General features: G+C 36.2%; 1 protein-coding gene across 2 annotated transcripts; it reads right to left on the bottom strand.

Moving 5' to 3' along the window:
• Positions 1-3999: 3999 nt before the first annotated feature.
• Positions 4000-15710, bottom strand: LOC139145561 (uncharacterized). 2 transcript variants are annotated; one of them, XM_070716798.1, is made up of 12 exons: positions 15599-15710; positions 14263-14413; positions 13478-13916; positions 13146-13280; positions 12557-12643; positions 11936-12239; positions 11284-11772; positions 10862-11005; positions 10332-10557; positions 9259-9449; positions 7640-7819; positions 4000-6948 (listed from the first exon to the last, which is right to left on the bottom strand). In XM_070716798.1, exons 3-9 carry the CDS (start codon positions 13535-13537, stop codon positions 10394-10396), a joined length of 1383 nt encoding a protein of 460 aa, XP_070572899.1. In that variant the 5' UTR covers positions 13538-13916; positions 14263-14413; positions 15599-15710; the 3' UTR covers positions 4000-6948; positions 7640-7819; positions 9259-9449; positions 10332-10393. The 2 variants fall into 2 exon arrangements, with proteins under 2 accessions (XP_070572899.1, XP_070572900.1); XM_070716799.1 differs by having other exon boundaries at positions 11936-12224; positions 15599-15708.
• Positions 15711-16381: the final 671 nt, after the last annotated feature.

The raw sequence follows: 16381 nt of genomic DNA, 5'->3' as shown, positions 1-16381 counted from the left end.
TATTCTCTTTGTTTATGTATCTCAGATATTATCAAATCAGAAACACGTCTACTAGTAGTTTCCTAAGTTTTACATTTCTTTTCTCATAATTGTAACTGTTCTCGTACAGTCGCTACTTTCTGAGAAAACGGTCAAGTTTTCCTTAATTTGCATGCTTCGATTTGCTGAATATCAAGCGATGTCGTTTGTATTATAAAGAAAATAAACATTGAAAAATTGAACATCACGCAATGTGAACGATTCGTCTTCTCCGTCAATTTCTATCGATTTCTTTAGACACAGGTATTCAACGCTACGCAAGTTCAACCACTATTGTTTATCGCTCTTGTCGGCACCGGTAAAAACATCTAACCGTATGTTTAAAACGTGTAAGAAAATGTTACCAAGGACGTGTAGAGAGGATCCGCGCCAGTCAATGGATATGCCCTGCAGCAAAACACCATTTTACCAAGGAACCATGATAGACAATGTAAACGGACTCTCTTAAAAGTTTGGTATCACCCGTTCATATGTTCTTTTAAACATGTAGTTTCTGCCATAGTCGTACATTTTTAGGGAAGGGGGCTGAAAATAATTGACCTGATTCATGAAAAGAGAAAGACAAAAATTGAATTAAATTTAATGACTTACAGGGAAAATGATGTCGATAATTGTGTAATTTGTGTAACTCATTTTTTTTGTTATTGTTATGTACATGCAGTATTCAAAGCATGGTTAATTTGCCAGAAAAGGTATTTTGATATCTTTTATAACCGGTAGTATTTTTGTTGTTTGAAGAGTTGATATGTTCTGGTGTTACTTGCTTCCAAGTGCTATTACTCCCGGCAAGAAATTTTCATTCGTTAAATTCAAGGCCAAGTTTTTCAAAGCAAAATTTTAGGCCAAGTTCGTGCAAAGATCTTACAGGGATGATCGGTTTTTGTACTCATTACGTCAAATATTGTACTTTTAAATTTGAAAATCGATGACTGCAGTGAAATCATAAAATAGGAATGTGTGGTCTTACCAGATAGACGCAATAAGTGTAGTTGTAAGGGCATGGATTTGAATAACACAAGCTAAGTTCAGTCTCACACAGTGTTCCAGTAAAACCAGGAGGGCAGCTGCACGAATACCCGTCAAATCCACTTGATCTCTCTGTGCTGGAGCAATCTGGACCATGCTCTGGCCCGGTGCATATTCCATCATTCATACATGGGTTGACAAGGACAAAAACGTCAATCACAGCAACCTGAGAATATGCACCGTCTTGATCGACCGCGTTGATTTTGAACGAGTCTTTCCCGGTGAAGTCAACGAAAGCCGGATGTGTACTTTAAGGCGCTGAAGACCAAAGCCAGTCTGTCGACTAAGTGATGTAGCCACTGAAGGCAACTTTTTTCTCAACCAATCATATTTTTGTTGTATTGAAATTAAAAAAAGTGTACATTAATTGTTGTGTAATCATTCTTCAGTTTTATTTTGTACTTTTAAATATTTTGACGACGTTATAAAAAATTGTATTTTTCTGAATGTACTTAAAGGAGTTATTATTTACAAAAAAAAAACAAATAAAGATATCAAAGCGCTATTAATACATTGAGGGGCAAAATCATATCATTACACTGTTTCCGTTAGGCGTATTTGTCCGAACGACCATGACACAGTATAAATGGAAACAATGACTATGGACGAGTAATAAATAATCGACGTGGCAATGAATTTAACTTTTGGCCTAAGTCAACCTATGGTTCGGAGTGCGCCCTCTGGAAGCTCCGATACGACCAAGACCTGTTCTGGTACCAGCCACAATTATCCAATCAGAACATCATTTGAAGTGGTTACTGTTGCAAGATAGCTGCATCAACGGCTGGCACGAATATAGCTTGAAACGTCGATCGAACTTTTTTGTAATTTAACTCTTACACTGTCATTGTATACATTTTATATCCATGGTAGGTATTCATTGTTGACGAACTTCAGAAAACAACCGACTGAAATGTGTGGGTTTTTTTTTTTTTTTGGGGGGGGGGGGCTCGCTATACAGAAAAAGATAACATCAGTCCATTTATCACGTGATGCGTGATTTAGGCACAGCAAAAGGAATATAAAATGTTGGTTATATAATATCAGCTCTGCGTGTGATAATACACATTATAATATGCTTAGCTGGAATCCGGCAATCTGATTGGCTGGAGCCGGGGTTTATATCCTCAACAAGAAGACCTGCGCGTCGCGTAACATTTTTGAGCTCGCGCAAATTTTGAACGCCAGTTTGAGAGTTCAACGCGTCAACGCACCCAGGGGGGGGGGGGGGGGGTGTGCACGAGAGGGCGCTGTTGCGTTGATCGAGGGCAGTGACCGTTAGTTCGTCGCGATACGTCATAGTGAAAACTTCCGGATTGTCGTAGGCCAAAGTTGAAATATGTTGCACCTACTCCAGCAGTGCGGTTTCATCTAGAGTTAAGTAACGTCCTTGAAGAAGATGGAGTCCCAAGATCTACCCTAACCGTAAACAGCTTGGAAAGTGTAGAGACGGTGGAAATTTTACCCAAACTGAGAGTGACGGCGTATGTTGTACAGTTAGATTGCTACGCAGACGATAACGATCGTGTACTCACCGGCGCCGTCCTTTTGAAAAACCAATTTTTACCCGACTTCGAAAAAATTTCATTACCAGTCAGGATAAATGCTCAGCATTTTCAATGGATAGATGTAAGTAGCATTCCCAATTTTTTTTGTTTTTGTTAAATTTGTGTATTCGTTCAACAGATAGCAGTGCGTGCGCGCGTGCGGCGATTGCTGCATACTGCATCGAGTCAACATAAAAACAAAATAAAAGCAACAAAAACGTATACCGTAAATATCGAATGCGCAATACATTTTCCTACTGTGACGGATCGGAGATTTTGATATATCCTTTTTCAAAATGTGAAATATGGATGGATTTGCTGACAAAATAATGTTGAAAACAAACGCCAAAAACTGCTGAGTAAGTGTTTTTCACATGTCAGGCACAGTGGTGCATACAAAGATTTACACCCTTTGGGAGCTACCAATACTGATAAAATGCCCTTTGGTTTTTATATAGAATCACTTTGATGAAGACAAGTACCCAGGATTTGTGTGGCAGAAGATTCCTTTATTGGGATGTATACCGTCGATGAGCAGACACATGAAGATGTTTCATGTGGAGATGAGTATGAAAATCATAACAGTGAAGATGAAACGTGTGGATTGGATGATGATGACAATTTGGACATTAATATTAACGATACAAGAACACACTGTATTCCTTTTAAAGTTATAGGTGTTTTAAAGAAAAAGATTATCAGGATGTACTTGAGGAACTCTCAGAGATTGATGTTGATTTACTCAGAGATGTTAGGGTAAGACTAAAGCCTGAACCAGAAAATGAAATAGATAATAATGCCATTGCGTTTCAGGTTTACTTTAGAAATAATTGGAGACCAATAGGCTATGTTGTAAAGGAAATCACCAAGTATGTCCATCCTGCCATCAACCATAATTTAATTATCTCAATGAAGTTGGAATGGGTTGATTATTTAACTTGTTGGAGGAATTCAGGGGGGTTATTTCACATCTGTGTTGATTGAAAAGAAGGGTGAGTGGCCACAAGAAGTTATAAGAGTTTGCAGTACTAGGTAGGAATTCAAGGGATAGGGGAAATCTGCAAACCTCTGGCATGGTCTTGGTATCCTGGTTCGGCTAGTTCTGCCTGTGATAGACATGTAAGATATTTGCAGATATTTTGGCCAAGGTCATAGAAAAGTAACAAGAAAAACACAATATTCTAAATCCAAGGGATAGGGGAAATCTGCAAACCTCTGGCATGGTCTTGGTATCCTGGTTCGGCCAGTTCTGCCTGTGAAAGACATGTAAGATATTTGCAGATATTTTGGCCTGGGTCACAGAAAAAGTAACAAGAGAGAACAATATGATATTCTAATAACAGGGATAGGAGAAATAATTAAATGAATGGATGAGTGCAATTAATAATGAATTTTAAAAGCAGAACAGATACTGCATTAATTTTATTCCAATATACATGAGCATTGATTTCATTAAAATGTGTTTGGTTTTAACTTGATAAATAAATAAATAAATACAATGAGTAATTTTCATTCAAATACTTTCTTGTCTGTTGTACAATTACAGTTTGACTACCAAATGCACAATTCACAGGAAGGAAACTGTCAAAAACTCAAAGCTGTAAAGTTATCTATATTAATTTATTTCACCATTTATCTGTATATTTAATATTGCTGTCTACTCTTCTGTGGAATGTCTAACTTACAATACATGTACTAGCAATCACTTTATTGTGTCATTTATATATTTTGTATATCTTGGCCAGAGGCCACAAATACTGAAATAAATATTAATATTACTATTACAATGCACAAAGTTGAGTTATGTGGTTACACATTGTTCCACTTACACATATATCCCCTATATTATTATGGAGTATAATAAAGGATTTTAGAGATTGTTTATTCTTTAGATTGATTGTCAAGTTAACATATTACTGTTTATCTGAAAATCCGTTATGTGAATTGGTACCAAGTTTTCAAATATCAGTCCAGGTGATTCTGAGGTTTTTTGAACAAAAACAATGTCATCAATGACACTTTTGCTTCATTAAGAAAAAAAATGTGGAAAGTAACTGAAAAATATTGCCAATAAGACGGTGTCGCTCCCATATGATCAGAGTGGTTTTATTATAACTGCAGCAAATCTAGGTCGGATAGCCCAGGGTGAACACTGCATAAAAAGTCAGGCTGCAGGATTCTGAGATTTTTTGACCAAATATGGGAAAAATTACCTCGAAAATACAATCATGAAAATTTCACCACAATTGTCACTATTTGCTTCCATATTATTTACAAAAGATGCTAAAAATGTGAGAAAATTGTGAGCAATTTTCAACTTAGAAAGTAGAAATTTGCTTATCTAGTACACAGTCCCTCTGTGTCTAGTACTAGCGTTAACATTGCAGATTACATGACAATTTCGACATATATCAAGATATTAAAAAACAAGAAGTTTTGAGTAATTACATTTCTTGATCAAATTCACAGGAATATTCTTCCAAATGCCATCTCCCAGACTTTTATTTCAGTTTAAAGCACCTCCATTAATCACTTATGTAAAGACAGATGGCTTGGCTTTCTCTGTTTCCTTATCATTTGGACTTAATCTCTACACTAAATTAAGGGAGTATGCACCTCGAAAGTGAAAGACAAAAAACTTTTGCTCTAACTTTCATCAAGGAATCTTTCAATCATTCTCTTTCAAAATCAAGAATAAAAATCGGGGGTCACCGTGCAAATTTTGGTACTAGAGAAACAAATTACCCAAGATTTACCAATGTTAGAAATTCAAAATGGCCGCCATTTCTGTGTTAACTCTATGGAGAAAAATAAAAATTTCGAATTTTGAAAAACTAATCCGGTGAAAAGTTTTTTTTCACCAAGAGCTTTAACATGTGGTACATCAGAAGAGAATTGTAAAAGTTTGAGAGTCTGAATGTCTGTCCCGAGGTGCTTCTACCTTAATTACCCCTTTTAACAACACACCTTTTGAAGCTCTGTAAAAGAGGGGTGATTTTTTTTTAAAATGGCAAAATGGAAAAAAAAAGGAAAATTGGCCCAAAAACACAATTATGCGAATTTCACCAAAATTTGATCAAATCTTACTGAGGTCACCCCTAAAAACCTCCATCCTAAGTTCCAAATCAATCAGACCTGTGGTTCCAGACTTGAAGATTTTTTGACCAAAAATGGAAAAATTACCCAAAAATACAATTGCCCCGAAATACAATTATGCAAATTTCAATACAATTTGAACAAACTTGACTGAGGTCACTCCAATGAACCTCCATATCAAGTTTCAAAGCAAACCGACTTATGGTTTCAGAGAAGAAGACCATTGTTGACAGATGATGGACGGACGACGGACAATCACCCTAGCAGATAAGCTCCACATCGTTGACAGTGGAGCTAAAAATGTTCATGTTTTGCTGAGAATTTTTAATTATTTACAATTGCATTTGAAACAGGCATAGAACATTTTGGTTATGTCTTGGAATATTTCTAATAATTAAAATATGGCTTTTATCTTTATGGGTGACACTGTCTACAGTAAGTCTAGGGTAACACAGAACAACGAACTTCACACAATACAGCTAGATCCATGGCTGTAAAGGTTATGTGATCCAGGAAAGTGCTTTGATCCTGACAGTACCAAAATATTTTTTACTACATGATAAGATTGCTATTAGAAAGTGCTTGATTTCCTAGAAGATTAAAAAATACAATAATTACAGCTTTATATGAATAGGAATACACATCAATGTATCATGTTTACAGTGAAAATATTCCATATCCAAGTATTTTACTGAGAACATTCCTTTACTTATCAATCAGACTTTCAATAGACACCATATTTATGATGTTATATTTGACAAGGGGGCTCTAAGGCATTGTGTGAGTATTATTGTGAAATTGTGTACGTATTGTTTGTGCACCATGGACCGGGAAATTAGCTCTTCCTGGAATGACTGCAGCAAGAACGTCTCTTCTTGGCACTCTATGTTGTTGCAATAAGCGTGATGGTTTATTGTCAGATTTGGGTAGATCAAATGATGGCAGAGGATCCATAGAATAACGTTCATTGTCAGATGTGTAATAGTAGAAAGGCATATTTGAATCCAATCGTCGAGAATGTACTTCACACAGATGTGGAAAATATTGCTTCCAGTCTTTGAGTGTGAAACAGTCACCGAGGTGCTGATGAGCAGTAGAGAAAAAACACTCAACGTCATCTGTTGTTGATGCCCTTGGATGTTCTGGTGATAAACTATTGTGTCGTCGTCTCTCTTGATCACATATGTTAGCAAATATGCCAACAAGAATTTCCCGTGTAAACCCACAAGCAGACCACTTCCTGAAAAGAGAACACAAGTAAATAGAATTATGGCACCAATGGCTCAGGAACACAACTGACTTATCATGTTATCACTGTGGTCAAGAGTGAGTCAATGAGGAGTAAATATAGCTAAAAGACATTTTATAATGTGAAATTAAACTCATTTTCCTCCTTGAGAATTTTAACATGATAATAGCTGCAATTGGATGAGATAATTAAGGCAGATGACAGAAAGGCTGATGGAGTTTAGTTGTTTTTTGTAGAGAATAATATTGGTGAATTAAAATTTGTGACATGTTGAAATTGTCTGGTGTCTGCCTTGTGTGAAATTACTAACATTTTGTGATGACACATGACAGCGGATGATTGTCAACTGGTATCATGCAGAAGAATATCAACAAAAATATAGTTCAGAATTAAAAATTGTACATTAATTGATATCAAAACATGATTTAATGTGCATGAACGGATGAAAACTTGGCTTGTGCATGTGAGAAGTATATTACTGTATTCACTAATATTTTTGTTCATTCAGCTGTGGAAAATACTTGTGGGGTAATGACCGTGTCACTACTCGTCTTCAACTCATGGTGACACAGCCATTTCATCACAAGTATTTTCCACAGTTGAATGAACAAAAACATAAGCAAATCAAAAAATAATTATATTGTTTACACACAATGCATTGTGACTTTAGTAACATGCTTACATGTTCACATCAATGGAAGATAAATCTAAGCATTTTCGGTGCCATGGTAACAGCTCATCCAGAATATACCTGTACATGTTCATATTAGCTTCTTGCCTCTCATCTTGTGTCATACCCCTGTCATCACTAGCCCTGTGCCACTGTGCAATAGTGTAAACATGTTCGTATTCTGTACGGTACCTGTAAAAGGAAGATAAATAAAATATGGAATGTAAAATTCAATTTAATGAAATGTTGAATAATTCCTGATCACAAACAAAAAAAATACCGTCAAGGACACTATGTGCTCACATTCGGTTTGAAAAGGAAATACTGTTTGAGATTTTTTGACAAAAAATGACAAAATTTTGTCATAATTTCAACAAATTGGAAGAGTAACACCCTTGCAAAGAGACAACCTAAATTTTAAAGCGATTGGGCTGGCGGTTTCAGAGAAGAATTTTTATTGAAAATGAGAAAAATCACAGAAAAATTCAGCAAAAATACAAAATTAAGGATATCTTCACAATATTCACAAAACTGTATACGGTTCACCTAAGGTACTTGCACACAAATTTTTAAAGCAATCAAAAAAGCGGTTCTTGAGTTATTAATTCTTAACCATTTTCACATTTTGTAAGCTCATTTGCATAATTTTGGCAATGCAGACTTCATTTGAACAAAATCCTATCTATAGCCCAGGATGCATCCACACACCAAATACCAAGCTGAAACGTGCAGCGGTTTGCGTGTTTTTGATGTTGACGGACATACTGTACGTACATACATACATACATACATACATACATACATACATACATACATACATACATACATACATACACACATACATACAGACGCCATCGACTTCAGCTTATACCATAAACTCACATTGGTATAACCAAATGTCAGCTAATAAAATTATAATCATGACAGTTTAACTTACATTGAGAATTACAGTGATTTGTAATGAGTTGCATCTGTTGATAGTGACATATCATGATTGTCTAGGTCCTTGAGTGAGTGATTGTCAATGCATACACAAGCAACTGGTAGGTACATGTTGCTGTTACGGGACTGCAGCACTTGAAACAATAGTGAATCAGAATTACACCATTTCTCTCTCAAAGTGGTTAATGTTGGTAAAATAAAAAAAATATATAGTATCACTATACTGCAGAGTTACTATGGCAGCAATCAGAACCCACACTTCATAAATACTACTTATAGTGTGAGTGTAATGCTATATTATCTCATTAGGTCAACAGAGTTGAAGATATAGATCAGTGACCAATAAAAATATCATTAGGCCAAGGGTATTACAGCTGAAAACTCTACACCCATTGCGAAACGTGCCAATACTATCGGTAGCAGTAGTCCTCAGAGTCAAATGGCGGTGATAAAAGTCTCATTCAAAGCCCACAGGCACGTAAACCCAAGAAACTAAAGGGCGCCATCACAACAATCTCAAAATAACTGCAATGCAGCAGTATAGTTTGTGCCACATTTCCATTAAAAAATCCAATTCTGCTAAACCTGAAGCGGTGATTCAGAGGACCAATTTATTTATTCAGCCTGGCCTTATCTGTATTTTTTTGATGTGTAAAAATTGACTGCAGGTCTAACAAAACATAACATACCCGTGACTCAATAACCAGTTTGCAACTTGTAAGTTAAGAAGCTTCTCACAATCTCCAACACACTGCTTGTTTGAACCTGTCAATGCGTCATCAGTGATACCTGTTGATGGATCATCTGCAGCTTCTTTTAAACGCTTCATCTTAAAACCACGCTTCTTTGGCCCACCTTGCCTGGTGGAGTCTGCAATTCTCTGTAAAATAAAAATAAAATAACAAGCTTATCAATTGTGGCAATTAACAAAACAAAATTAAATATTAAAATATTTTCATGTCTTATCACTTTAATTTGACTGGCCAATAAAAATAATGAAAGTACATGTAGTCTTGTGATGATACATTTTATGCATGTACCACTTCACATGAAATCCACTAAGCATTCTCAATATGACATTTTTTAACATTTTACTATAAAAAAACTCACCCTGGTCAAGAAATTTTAAACAAAGTACATGTACCTGGAGACCATACACTTCTCTATACCCTACCTTCAAAATATGGTTGTGATCTTCCCTCTCTCCAAACTTTGCCTGTGTAATAGGATGTACCTCAGCTACATAGAAATTTTCCCTGAAGTTAATGCCATCCTCAGTGTAATCACTAACTAACTTTGCAAATTTGTACTGAGCTAAGACTGATCTCAACTTTTCGGCTAGATTCTCACTATGACCTAAATATAAAACAAAACATACACTACTCTCATTTGGTGACAAGTACATTTAATCTTATTTTTATCTGTATATACAAAATCAAGTGTTATGAAATCATGTAAAATGGAGTGATCAGATGATGCTTTGATAATTTTCAAATAAAACAATACTGAAATATTACAGTTACTTGGCCCAAAATTTATTGATGAATATACAGCACAAGTTCAAATCTAATTACCTTTATTAATTATCATATCTATAATACACTGTGATGCTGTGTGACACTTTCAGAATGCAGCAAATGCTGATTTAAGAAACCAAAATGAAGTTGATTCATTGCAAACACATAAAATTCTGATAAAAAATTGGCCTCTGCTGTCATCTAAAATGTAATGATTCCTACCCTTGGTAGTATATGTGACATACCTGGTCTCCAGGTTTCTTGCATGTAGGTCTGTGTTTTCCACATGGGATGAAAATCTGGGTCATTATGATCTCTGTCTCTCCATACTTGAGGTACTTGTAACCCGTAAAAGCGAAGCTATCTGATGAATGTCCATCCCTTGTTCCTGACATAAAACAATCTGTTGAATGGCACTTTCAGGCAGATATGGGTTGTTTGCCTTGGAACGGAGACTTCCACCAGGACAGACTATTGAACAAGATGAACAGATGATCTTTAAATCCGCATTCTAAGTGATTTGTTAGGATTAATGAATATTATTTAGAAACAAAACAAACAATATGTTATTATACTACCAAATATATTTATAAGAGATGAATATAAAAATGTTATGGCCAGTTATTGTGCTTGTTTCAATTGCAAACAGGACAATAATGAGTCAGGCTATGTTCAATGACTGTGTTAATGCCAATTTATGGGATTATATACTCTGCAGTATTTTGTTACTTGTAATAACACCAGAAGGTCAATATTGAACTGTTATGATTTTTACCTTCAACTGTTAGCATTTTAACCATTTCCTCAACAGGCTTTCTTTGAAACTCTGCTTTGGCCTCCTTTTGCAAGGCCCAAATTGAGATTGGGCGACTCCTTCCAGTTGTTCTTAATGAATTGAACTCTCCATCTGTCACCAAACCTACAGTGTCAGGAAAAATGTCATATAAAGAGGAAAAAATTACGGATGGAAAATGGTTCCATTGGATCTTTGGAATAAACTGAAAGATAAACTTGTGTGTGAGTCAAGCATCCCAAAACCCAACCCTAACCATGACTCAAAGTGTAGTGCGTAATGTCTGCTCCAGCAAAATTTTATGGAATCAACTGTAATGCATGACTGAGTTAATTGTCAGCATACCACCAACACTGCTCTATGAAAATATAGTTTTATCTCAATTAACTGAACTGTGGACTTACCAAGAACTTCATAGCCTTTGTCATGGAGAGCTTGTACAACCTTGTCACATTCATCTCTCAGTCTGACATCTGTCAATGATTTGTAGGCAAACCACTTCACTGGAAGAGCATATGGCTTGAACTGACGGAATTCATCAGACACCATCCAAACAAAGACATGGCTGGCAGGCACGCGTCGTTTTCTCATGACTCCTTTTTGCAGTGTCACTAGAGTTTCTCTCATACTGGTTAATCGTTGTGACAAGTCAGGAACCGTATGCAGGATGTTATCATCTATGTCACTGCAAGCCATAGCTGCTCCAAGTAAATCTATTTCGCCATCACCAGTGATATCTTTAAGGATGGTTTTCATATTGTGGAGAACACTTGTACAACAATCTACTATATGTGTAAATTCTATCATATCCCACTGGATAGCTCTTATCTTGGATTCATTCTTTATTTTGCCACTGATGATTTTCTCATTTTCTTTCATGGATGCACTCACGCCTATCAAAATAAAATAGGAAATCATTTCCTTGTGAAATAAAAATGTGTGGTTTGGTATTGAGAAAATACATTAAAACACAGAGTTACAAATAAATAATGCAAACTAGCACTATTATAGATTTTGTCAAAATAATTTTTAAGTCTTAATTATCACTGTACCAACCTTTCTTGGCAAACAGCAGGTCATTTTCAATACCATGCTTCAAATTGAGTAGATCCTCTACAATAGCCTTCACATTTCGCCTTGTTCCAAGACCGGTCTTTTTGATGGTCAGTATATTATCAATATATTCTTTGTGTGTTTTTTGTAATGTACCATCTCCCATGTCTACATCTCCATTCCACTCCAATTGTCTTGATTCAAAGAGCCCTTTATTGACATCTGTAGCATCCCCCTTCAACCACACTCTCAGAGTGGGCATGTTTTCTTTCATGTCTGATAAGACTTTATCCTGAAAATAACAATGCTAGAAATTAAAAGACAGCAATACAGAAAAAAATACATTGGATTCAGACAACAAAAACAATGTACAAGTCTATTGCTATTGCTACAAATTTGTCTATTTTAGACTTCACCTGTACAGACAAAGCTTATCTGTCATCAGGTCACCTTATTGATGTATGTGTGTGACATTTCTGCATCAACTAGCTACCCATTCTAAACAAGTATTCAGCCTGTCTTGTAATTAAATCATATCTTTTCATCATGTGTTTTATCAAACTGGCTTCTTCTGTTACAAATGAAAATGGATGGACAGTGCTACATGTACGTAGAATTGAATACCTGAATGTATGGTCCACTTATAAATCCACTGTCTTTCATGTCCCTGTTGAGGGTTGACCTACTGACTGTTGGAATGTTCACTTTTGCCTAAAACAAAAATAAATGGGTATAAATAAAATGAAGTTATATGTTTGAAAAAAAAAGTAAAAATAGTCAAAATTGTAAAACTCAATAATGACTGGTCAAATTCCTTAAAAAAATGGCACATAAAGTACCTTAGGCAGACCTCGTATGATTTTTTGGCAACTAGGGTCAATATCTGGAATTTGCTACATTTCATGAATATTTTTTGTAATTTTTCTCATTTATGGTTAAAATAGCTTCTTCTGTGAAACCAGGGTTGACCACAGTCACATCTGTTCAAATTGTGGTTAAAATTACATTTTTTTTTTTGGGGGGGTTGGCCACTTGAAATTTTTTTATTATAGAAACATACAAAAATTTTCTTAAATTAAGTGGGAAAATGAAACCAACACAAACAATGGCTGAATTAGTCTATTTAGGTTGTTTAATAAGCACATATTATCAACCAAATCAAGTAGCAGTCATGTTTCTGTAATTTAACAATATCTTGAGTATTTCACTTTACCTTCATTGGATCACGTGTGCCAGGTGTGCAATCTCCAGCTTTAAACATTGGCCCAGTAAACAAGTTCAAGCCCTTTCCTCCAATCTCATCATAAATTGTTTGGGTGAACTTCCTGAGATCCGGGGGACAGGTGATCTGTAAATTGATAGGTGTATTACAATCTGAACATATTTTAATGAAGATTGTGATGTATGTATTGCACTTTTTGTCAGAACAATGTTCATCCTGAACAATAAAATATGATATGGGGATTTTTACCACAATTAAAACACCTAATTGGTGATAAATTGTGATAAAATAAAAAACATCCAAATTATTTTGTTTGCAAATACCTGATTTGTATGTGATGCATTGAAGAACTGCAGAGAGTACTCCAAAACCCCGTATGGCATCCTGTCAGTTGGGATTCGTGAATCACCCCAGGGCCACCAATCCTCATTGTACCAAAACCTCTAGCAGCTAGGTAAATCAGGTTTGGTTTATGTTTATCTTGTAGATGTGCCATAGCCTGCAATGCCAGTTGAAGAAAATCAGTGGGACAGTCTAGCTCTACATCTTCCACAATTTGTTTGAATGCCACATCCATTACTGTCATCAAGCATACTGGTTCTAATGTTTGAAGGGATGTTATGATATCTGATAGTGTTGATGACATGTTTTCATCATGATCCACATCATCCTGTAAGACATCTATGCCATAGTGATCTTCTGCAACATGAAGTTTCTGAAACTTCTCTCTCAAATGAACTGCTTTCCGCTGACAGGATTTCCCTACAAGAAAGTGGGGAGTTACAGTTTCATTAAAGGGACCAGTTTGAGGAAAATTATGGCAAAGTTTGAATTTTCCTGAAACAAAAACTACTTGTAATATAAAAAGTTTCATTTTTGGAAAAGATGGAACCTTATCAAAGTGTAACAGCTTTGAAAGCAATTCCAATTGAGTTACATAAGTACCCTAATGGCCAAAAGTTGATATCTTACCCCATGCAGGTATATAATATGATTCATAATTCCAGGGAATTTACATGTTCACCTTTTCAAAGTGTAAGCAATTTTATTTCACTTAAACATCCACCATTCAAGATATGCTTTCAAGGAAATTAAGTACTATACTTACACCCTCTCTCAGGTCTATCACATCCACTGTTCTCCGCAATGTATTTTGACATGTTCCTCCAAAAATCTGCAGAAAATCCCTCAGCCCAATCATCCTCAGTATGATTTGTCATATACTTTACCAGAAGTTTTTCTTCCGTTCGAGTCCATGTCTATTTAAATAAATTACAAGAAATATCACATACATGTATAAATGTCACACACATGTAATGCCTATCAGGTAGCCTATGTTTGGTCATGGCTGTAGATCATCGTTTGACTTTGACAATTAAAGCTTACAATGTACTGCCCTGAAATTTTGCCAAGATTATGCTGATTAACAATAGCGCTGATCGCAAATGACGTCACTGTTCTCTCTCATTAATATGCATAAATAAACATTTGTCCGCATTTTCCGCATAAACGACGAGAATAAAACCTGCGAGTGTTAGAATGGCTATTTAGCGTCACACTTATTCGTATGAATGATGACTGAGACTAAAAGCTGCAACAACAGCCACGCATACAACGACAAAATTTGTCCGAATTTCAGCATATTTGTCCGAAGTCGCGCGCGTGCAGCTATATTTAGTAACAAACCCGGAATCGCGATCAACGCTATTATACTGTGAGTAATTACCAACCGTCTTTAATACTAGCAACAGTCGCGCGACACAGGGTACGCATACTGGTTAACATGCACTGATAAAAGCTAAAGGGGAAGGTTACCCAGCGATTATGTGTTCAGCAATAAGAATCATGAAGAACTGGTGCGAAATCTGTCTTTGTTAATAATTTCCACTTACTGATAGCACGATGGCACTCATTCTTAAACCTTTATAGGTAGAAGTGACGTAAAACTAGCATATACCATGGATGCATATACTGCAACTGACACTTGTGGAGGCTTCCTCGGCTGTAGACTATGGTGGAACCAAGTGCAGTCCTAGACTCTTACGTCACTTCAACCTATAACATATGGTTTTCAAATGTGTGCCATAGACTATTGGTAAGCGAAAGTTAATAACAAAGGCAGATTTCGCACCATTTTTTCATGGAGTTTTTTTTATTGCTGAGCACACGATCGCTGAGTGACCTTCTCCTTTAAATATTAATGACAAGCGGCTCTTGACCGGCTACAGGCTACAGCTGTAGGCCACAACCGCGAGCTTGACACAAGTCTACAAGTGGGCGTGTATTCCACGGGGTATTCAACCAAGTATTTGAGCATATATATTTTCTGATATAACGATATTTCGTTTGCCCGGCGTCAGACAATAACGATCATGCATCATGATGGGATACATGTCGTCAAGCTGAAGCGAAATTAAAAGGTCTATTCTCCATGTCTCACTCACCTTGCCACGACCGGTGATTCCAAACACTTTCCTTGACTTTTCATTCTGCTCCTTTTTGCTCTTTCTTTACTCTTTTACTCATTTTGCTCATTTTGTGCTGGCCAGCGTCCCTGAGCTCGTGACCACACAGACGTAATGTTGACATCTGACGTCATAGTCACCTGATTTTTGACCTGGGCTCACGAGACGTAGTACGTTACGTTGCGATATTGCATATTAATTAGCTAACTTTGAACATCAGGGGCGACTAAATAAAGGTGGAGCAATTTGGAGCAATCATTCTAGACGGAAATCTGACAAATTGTATACAACATATCTCAGTATTGAGACTTGCGATTATAAAATAAAGCAGAAAACCGCATATTATCAACATCTCTTCACAGTCATACAACGTAATCGGCCAATCCGAAAAAGAGGGTTAGCATGCAAACAACTCTACAATTTCATCATAGTTGTGTCTCCAACTACTTGCAATTGAAAGTTGCTGTGATATTCAAAATAATAAGTCGTAAAGCCGGGGAAAAATTGAGTTTTTATTGCTCATGAATTATTAATATTATGCAAATAAGCCAATATTTTCAGCCAATCGCGTCGTGCACATCCCCCCCCCCTGAACGCACCATTATATCAAACAAGTCTACGGCTTGAGATTGATTTTGATTGTTAAATTTTCAATCTGGTGCAGCTCGATGAGACACAAATGAAGAATTTCTGTAAGCAGCGACGGCTATGTGACAACAACATAATTTTTTAAAGTTTTTTGAGCGTTTTTTTCAAGTAAAT

Source organism: Ptychodera flava, chromosome 12, assembly GCF_041260155.1.
Source record: "Ptychodera flava strain L36383 chromosome 12, AS_Pfla_20210202, whole genome shotgun sequence".
Taxonomy (NCBI): Eukaryota; Metazoa; Hemichordata; class Enteropneusta; family Ptychoderidae; genus Ptychodera; species Ptychodera flava.
This window is presented reverse-complemented; position numbering and strand designations above follow the sequence as displayed.

Bases quoted from the DNA above. Each gene is read 5' to 3' on its own strand.
- LOC139145561 (XM_070716798.1), bottom strand. From the start codon at position 13,537: ATGCCATACGGGGTTTTGGAGTACTCTCTGCAGTTCTTCAATGCATCA. The intron at 12,644-13,145 runs GTAAAGTGAAAT...TTTTTGTTTTAG, and splicing joins GCACACGTGATCCAATGAAG to GCAAAAGTGAACATTCCAAC. The intron at 11,006-11,283 runs GTAAGTCCACAG...CTGACACTGTAG, and splicing joins CAAAGGCTATGAAGTTCTTG to GTTTGGTGACAGATGGAGAG.